Consider the following 7,813-nt stretch of genomic DNA (forward strand, 5'->3'; position numbering starts at 1 on the left):
AAAGGGCAACTTGGTGAGACCTCATCTCTATAATAAATTAAAAAAAAAAAAATTAGCCGGGTGTGGTAGCACGCGCCTGTAGTTTCAGCTACTTGGAAGGCTGAGGCGGAAGGATTACCGGAGCTCAGCAGGTTGAGGCTGTGGTGGCCAGGAGCGGCCACTGCACTCCAGCCTGGGCGACAGAGTGAGACTCCAACTCAAAAAAAAAAAAAACAAAAAAAACCCCCAGCAAAACCAATCCTGACAATCTATGAAGTCAGGCAGCGATCCTGTGGAGACATGTAATGCTTATAAACAATCTCCATTCCATATAACAGAAATGCTGTTTGTTAGATACATTTAATTTGTATTTGAGGAAAAGACATTGCTGCTGCCCTTGTCCTGGCACTGCCTCTCTGACCTTCTGCTGCAATCATAGCCCCTTCAACTCTAAGTCTCTCCAGGTCCTCAAGTTGGGCAGAGGTTTCCCAACTTGTGTGACTAAAAAAGAAGACCAAAAACCCAATGTATCATGTTATTAAATGTCCATATTCGTGACAGGAAACACTGGATGCAAATGAAACACATGCTTTTGCAAATTAACTCACATATTTCTACTAGACATTGGACAAATGTATTGACATTTACCATCTTAGGTGTTTGGAATCTATGTGTTAGGCTTTCTTGTCTAATGCTGAGTTACTTCATTATTTTCCTAAATCCATTTTAAACCAGTCTCTCCTTTTTGATCTCCTCCAATGGCCTTCTAGCTAGATTACCTAGTAACCCCATGAAATTCATGAGGAATAACAGTAAGTCAAGGGATCTGGGAGGGTGGGTAGAATCCACAACATTCCTGAAGCAGTCATGGTGTGAGGCTACAGAGAATACTGGGCTTGGCACCACAGAGCCTACATAGCCCCCTTGTGCACATTAGATCAGCAGTGTCACTGCTTGGAAAGATGAAGTAGCACAGTCCCATGGACTGGCATCTTGGTCAGTAAAACACAGGCTGCATTTGTGGTCCCTTTGTGTAACACACAGTGCACAGTCATCCACAGCAGCCCTGTCAGCAGTCTTTTTTTTATTATAATCAATATTTTTATTATGATATTGTGGGGTACAGTTAAGGGTTAGGTATACAAATACGTTTCGTTCAGGTACCCTTGTTAATAAGAGGTGTTTCCCCGTTCCCAGACAGATATTTACTACCGTTAATCCCATCTCCCTCCCCACTGTCAGCAGTCTTTCTAGCAACTTTTCCCCTCCTTGGTTTTTCTTCCTGGAACCTCCTCAAAACTACTTGCTTCGGAGTTCTCCAAACCAGAAGGCCACCCTGTGTCTTGCTGTTCCTTCCACTCTAGATCGTTCTTCCTTCTCTTTCTTTACTATCTACTAAGGGCCTACATTGGGTCAGCTATTGTGGGTCAGTTCCTCACCTTCCCCATTGTTTAAAAATGTTATAGGCGCCGGGCTCGGTGGCTCAACCTGTAATCCCGCGCCTTGGGAGGCTGAGGTGAGTGGATTGTCTGAGCCCGCGGGTGCGAGACCCGCCTGGGCAACTTGGTGAGATCTCATTTCTACAATAAATCAAAAAATTAGCTGGGTGTGGTAGCACGCCCCTGTAGTTCTGGCTACTTGGAAGGCTGAGGCGGAAGGATCGCCAGAGTCCAGCAGGTCGAGGCTGCGGTGGCCAAGAGCAGCCACTGCACTCCAGTCTGGGCGACAAAGTGAGACTTCACCTCAAAAAAAAAAAGAATAGCCATGTGGAGACACTGACTCCAAAAGATGGCGTTTCCCACATGGAGAAGTTAAAGTTTCACATATATAGGCAGTGACAGAAGTTCCAGCAGGATCACAACATTTTCCATATGCTACCAGTGCACACAACAGTTTGGTTATAGATACTGTATTCTAAGGGAGATTATTTATTTATTTATTCATTTATGAGTTGGAGTCTCACTCTTTGTTGCCCAGGCTGGAGTGCAGTGGTACGTTCACAGCCACTGCAGTCTCGACTTGCTGGGTTCAGGTGATCCTTTCACCTCAGCCTTCCAAGTAGCTGGAACTCCAGATGCACACCAGCGTGCCTGGCTAGTTTTTGTCATTTACTGTAGAGATGAGGTCTCACCAAGTTACCCTGGCTGGTCTCAAACCCCTGGGTTTAGACATTCATCTTGCCTCGGCCTCCCAAAGAGCTGGAATTAAAGGCTGAGCCACTGTACCCAGCCTGAAAGATTATTTATTCCTCTGTGAGGAAGAGTAGTGATCTAAGGGGGCTTAATTTATGTTGCTAACTGGTCTTAATTATTTACAGGAAAAAGGCAGAAGTTCAGCTGCACACCATATGATTTAGACTACATGACCACGTTCCTCTTGAGACTCAAAATAATTTAAAGTTCCTTTACATTTAAATTATTTTAAGTTTGAGTTATTTAATTTTACAAAACTATACCATAATTCCAGTTTTCAGCTATCATGCTGAAAGTGGGTAAAATGTTTCCTAAGTGTCTTGGCAGAGAAATAAGGAAACATAAACTCACATCTTGTTTGTCAGCTAGTAATGAGTACAACTTCTAGACAGGGAAATTGATGATGATGATGATGATGATTTTTTGAGTTGGGGTCTCACTCTATCGCTCAAGCTGGAATGCAGTGGCATGATCACGGCTCACCACAGCCTTGATCTCCTGGGCTTATGTGGTCCTCCTGCCTCAGCCACTGTGCCCAGCTGATGATTCTTTTTTTTTTTTTGAGTTGGAGTCTCACTCCGTCGCCCAGACTGGAGTGCAGTGGCCGCTCCTGGCCACCGCAGCCTCGACCTGCTGGGCTCCGGCGATCCTTCCACCTCAGCCTTCCGAGTAACTGGAACTATAGGCGCGCGCTACCACGCCCGGCTAATTTTTTGATTTTTTTGTAGAGATGAGGTCTCACCTGCCCAGGCAGGTCTCAAACCCACGGGCTCAGGCAATCCACTCACCTCAGACTCCCAAAGACGCGGGATTACAGGCTGAGCCACCGAGCCCAGCTTGATGATTCTTATAAATGTAAAAACAGTGCATTTACTTCTGACCCAGAGTGAGTGTCAAAATATAACTGGGATCTGTTTTAATCAATTATAGCAAGATACCCAGACATAAAGTGATTGTAAAGAAGGAAAAAGTATTAGGAGATGAGGCCTCTGGGAGGTGATTAAGTCAACAGGCTAGAGCCCTCACAGTTTGGATTACTGTCCTTATAAAAGAGGCCCCAGAGGCCGGGTGTGGTGGCCTAAACCTGTAATCCCAGCACTTTGGGAGGCAGAGACGAGAGGATTTCCTGAGTTCAGGGGTTCGAGACCAGCCTGAGCAACATGGTGAGGTCTTAATTATTTACAGGAAAAAGGCAGAAGTTCAGCTGCACACCAAATGGTGAGACCTTATCTCTACAATAAATTATAAAATTAGGCAGGCATGGTGGCACATGACTGTAGTTCCAGCTACTTCAAAGGCCAAGGTGGAAGGACCACCTGAGCCCAGGGGGTTGAGGCTGCGGTGGCCATCAGGTGCCACTGCACTTCAGTCTGGGTGACAGAGTGAGACTCCAACTCAAAAAAAGAAAAAAAACGGAGAGGTCCTAGAGAGCTAGCTCACTCCTTCTACCATGTGAGGACATAGCAAAGAAGACACCATCTGTTGAACCAGAGAGTAGCCTTCACTAGACACCAAGCTTATTGGTGCCTTGATCTTGCTCTTCCAGTTTCCAAAACTGTGAGAAATACATTTCTGTTGTTTGCAGGCCACCCTGTCTATGGTATTTTGTTAGAGCAGCCTGAATAGATTGACACTGTATTATTGCAGTTTATTGTCTCATTTCTACTCTCACACGAATATGCTGTCAATTTTCCCATTTTAAAATCCAAAATTCATCTTTTGATCTCTCAGCCCCCTTCAGAAGCTGCATGCATTCTCATCCCTCTTTTATACAAAGCTTCTCAATATAATTATCAAAACTCACTGTCTCCAGTTCCTTCCCTTGTTCTCTCCTGCACCTGTTGCAGTCAAGCTTGCTTCCCTGCCACACTGCTAATACTGCCTTTTCCCTGGTCTCTGTTCACCTCTCTGATGCCCAATTCAGTTTTCATTCTCGTCATACCCAAACCATCTGAACTCATGTTCTTTTCTCTCCCACAATATTTTGCTATGAAAATTTGAAAACATACATACATGTTGTTTACTGATGGGATTACATTTCACACTCTTAGCTAAATCTTCTCTAAAATTATTTTATACTCAGTTTTGTCACAGTCCAGGTTGTTTTTGTCACGCAGAGGGAAGTTTCCATTGAGGGATTTTCCAGCTCAACTGGCCGAAGTGTTTGTCCTGTGCCAGGGAAGGAGCAGAGTAGCAGGGAGGCCAAGTGGAAGACAAGGAGTAGCTATTCAATTTGTCAGATTCTGAGTGACAGAGTAACATAACTCCTTTGCCAAGTGTTCCTTTGTTCAATTTGTGCAAACACTGTCTGGTTATTTCTTAAAATTTCAGATAATATGAAGAAGGAGGATATACCTGAGCCCACAAAGAACAACGATGGTTTTATAGCACATTCCATAGCCCCCAAATCTGACAACTGGAATGAAGGTTTGTGGAATTCCTAAGCTGCGCTGAAATATCCTTACATGACAGCACCACACAACTTGAGACCATCAAGGTGACCCTTGAATCATAAAATGAAGGCCACTTTCCTTTTGGCCACCCAGAAGTTGGATGTTGCTATATAGAGAAAGGGATCCAGTATCTCTACAAGGCAAAAGGGAGGGCTTTGCTTTGGCCAAGGACAGGAGATGGAGAAAAAAGGGAGGCAGGGATTGTTGCGAATTCAAAGTATGTTTGTTCATGCAGGTTATGCATTCTAACCTCAGTATGTTTAAAAATTAAGAATACTATTTTTAAAGACATTTCTGATTTTTGTCTCCTATTCCCCTTTGTAATAACAATATGATTAATAAATATATTAACTGAGAGAGACAGCTAAAATAACATTTTTAAGAACTTCTTTTTTTTCCATTTTTAGCAATAATTCCACATAGACCTGTTCTTTCCCTAGTAATTTTAATTGCGTGTATAGCCTTCACCGTTGCCCTGATATGTGGTATGGCAATCTCCTATATGATATAGTAAGTATATGCTAAATAACATCCGCTATCCTTAAATAAGTCATAACAAATCAAGCAAGTTATTATTTAGTGTCAAAAGGATTATGGTAATAATAACAATTAGGATAATTCTTATAACTGTTAAATTATAAGAACTTCCAGACCAGTGTTTTTCAAAATGTGGATTATACTTATGTTGGGTCATGAAATAAATAAGAAAAAAAGAAGACATAATACAATTCAGCAGAAAAAAAAATATTAAAATCATTACTTAAAGTATTAAAGTAAAGGTTGATTTTGAAACTTTTTAGACAGATATAGGAGACACATACACAGTTGTAAAGTAAAACATGTTTCTTACCGTGGGTCATGGCAAAAAGTGTCTGAAAGACACTATTTGATATGCTGACTTCCTCTCAAAATGTGGCATTTTAAAATGAACTTGACACTTTGGAAGAAATCTTAACAATGCAAAGCAGTAGAGAGCGACCACTCTCATTTTCTTTCTTTCTTTTTTTTTTTTTTTGAGTTGGAGTCTCACTCTCGCTCAGACTGGAGTGCAGTGGCTGCTCCCGGCCACCGCAGCCTTGACCTGCTGGGCTCCAGCGATCCTTCCGCCTTAGCCTTCCAAGTAGCCGGAATTACAGGCATGCGCTACCACGCCCGGCTGATTTTTTGATTTATTGTAGAGATGAGGTCTCACTGCCCAGGCGGATCTTGAACCCGCGGACTCAGGCAATCCACTCACCTCAGCCTCCCAAAGGCATGGGATTACAGGCTGAGCCACCGAGCCCGGCTAGGGGTCAAACTATTTTAAGTGACATTATCATTTTGAAATTAGTAGTAGGCAAAGATGAGCCACACCATGAAGTGTGAATAGCGGTGACCAACAGACTCTGATTCCTACTCTAGGATCTTGTTCTAGGATTCCATGGTATCCCATCAGAAACAACTTGAGGAAGGACACAATTATTTACTCTATTAGAATTAAGTATAAAAAAGAGGAATATATTGCCAGATATGGGATATTTTTTGAAGTAACCATGTTAAGACTACCCTGAAGAATGTCAGATAAAGGCAAATGAGATTAGAGGTAAAATGGAAGAAAGTTTCCTAATGAGAGAGCGTAACCTGCATGTTTGGTTCTGGGTTAACTAATGTGGCAATCTACATTAACTTAGTTTATATAACTTCAGTTTCTGTATGTTTCATTATTATAGACAAAAATATTAATAAATGTAAACTTTTCCTTTATTTGTTTCTCTCTCTCTCTCTTTCTTTTTTTTTTTGAGTCCGAGTCTCACTCTGTTGCCCAGACTGAAGTGCAGTGGCCGCTTCCGGCCACCACAGCCTCGACCCCTTGGGCTCCGGCGATCCTTCTGCCTCAGTTTTCCAAGTAGCCGGAATTACAGGCGCGCGTTACCACACCCGGCTAATTTTTGATTTATTGTAGAGATGAGGTCTCTCCAGGTTGCCCAGGCGGGTATCAAACCCACGGGCTCAGGCAATCCACTCACCTCAGCCTCCCAAGGCGCAGGATTACAGGCTGAGCCACCGAGCCCGGCTTTCTTTTTTTTTTTTTAAGAGACAGGGTCTCACGGTGTTGCCCAGGTTGGTCTCAAACTCTGGCCTTAAGGAATCCTCCCGCCTTGGCCTCCCACAGTGGTGGGATTACATGTGCAAGCCACCACATCAGGCCAACAAAAACAAAATTTTCTAAGATCACTCACTAAAGCATATCTCCTAGACTTTCAGTGTTCATTTAAGTTGTTGAGCTAGAGTCAATTCTTACAATTTTCACAGTTGCATTGGCACCAGGCTATGTTAGAGCCAGAGGCAAAATCTAAAACCAAAACCAACCAAACAAGCAAACCCAAAACCACATGACCATGGTACATGTTTTCTTTTTTCTTTTTTTTTGAGTTGGAGTCTCACTCTGTCACCCAGACTGGAGTGCAGTGGCCGCTCCTGGCCACCGCAGCCTTGACCTGCTGGGCTCCAGCGATCCTTCCGCCTCAGCCTTCCAAGTAGCTGGAACTACAGGCGTGCGCTATCACGCCCGGCTAATTTTTTTTATTTATTGTAGAGATGAGGTCTCACCAAGTTGCCCAGGTGGGTCGCAAACCCGCGGGCTCAGGCAATCCACTCACCTCCGCCTCCCAAAGGCGCGGGATTACAGGCTGAGCCACCGAGCCCAACTGGTACATGTTTTCATGCAATTTTTAGTGGTTTATTTTTCCACAAGTAGATTTTGAAAATACTATTGCTGAGTTTGCTTTTATTTAAACCAGTAAAGTAAAATTATAATTAGTTTTGTTTTAGGTATAGATAAAATATTTAAACTTAATATGACTTTTCACATACCAATTTTCAATTTTTAAACATATTCTCAACTTCTTTAGTGTTTTGGAAAAGAATAAGCATTGGGCTAGGTATGGTGGTTTACACCTATAATCCCAGCACTTTGGGAGGCTGAGGTAGGAGGATTGCTTGAGCCCAAGAGTTTGAGACCACCCTGGGCAGCATAGCAAGACCTCCTTTCTAGCTTCAAAAAAAAAAAAAAAAGAATAAGCATTTAAAAATACATTAAGGAGCCGGGCTCGGTGCTCAGCCTATAATCCCACGCCTTTGGGAGGCTGAGGTGAGTGAATTGCCTGAGCCCGTGGGTTCGAGACCCGCCTGGGCAGGGAGACCTCATCT

The 7,813-nt window shown here is 43.2% G+C and overlaps 1 protein-coding gene across 1 annotated transcript in view; it reads left to right on the forward strand.

Moving 5' to 3' along the window:
- The window catches only part of CUNH19orf18 (chromosome unknown C19orf18 homolog), a 14,005-nt gene that overhangs the window by 1,913 nt on the left and 4,279 nt on the right, over window positions 1-7,813 (forward strand). Inside the window, exons 3-4 of the mRNA XM_008068696.1 lie at window positions 750-791; window positions 5,032-5,134. Coding sequence (XP_008066887.1) covers window positions 750-791; window positions 5,032-5,134 — 145 coding nt within the window. The remainder of the gene's footprint in view (window positions 1-749; window positions 792-5,031; window positions 5,135-7,813) is intronic.

This window comes from Carlito syrichta, unplaced genomic scaffold (genome assembly GCF_000164805.1).
Source record: "Carlito syrichta isolate Samal-C Ts95f unplaced genomic scaffold, Tarsius_syrichta-2.0.1 Scaffold311480, whole genome shotgun sequence".
NCBI lineage: Eukaryota > Metazoa > Chordata > Mammalia > Primates > Tarsiidae > Carlito > Carlito syrichta.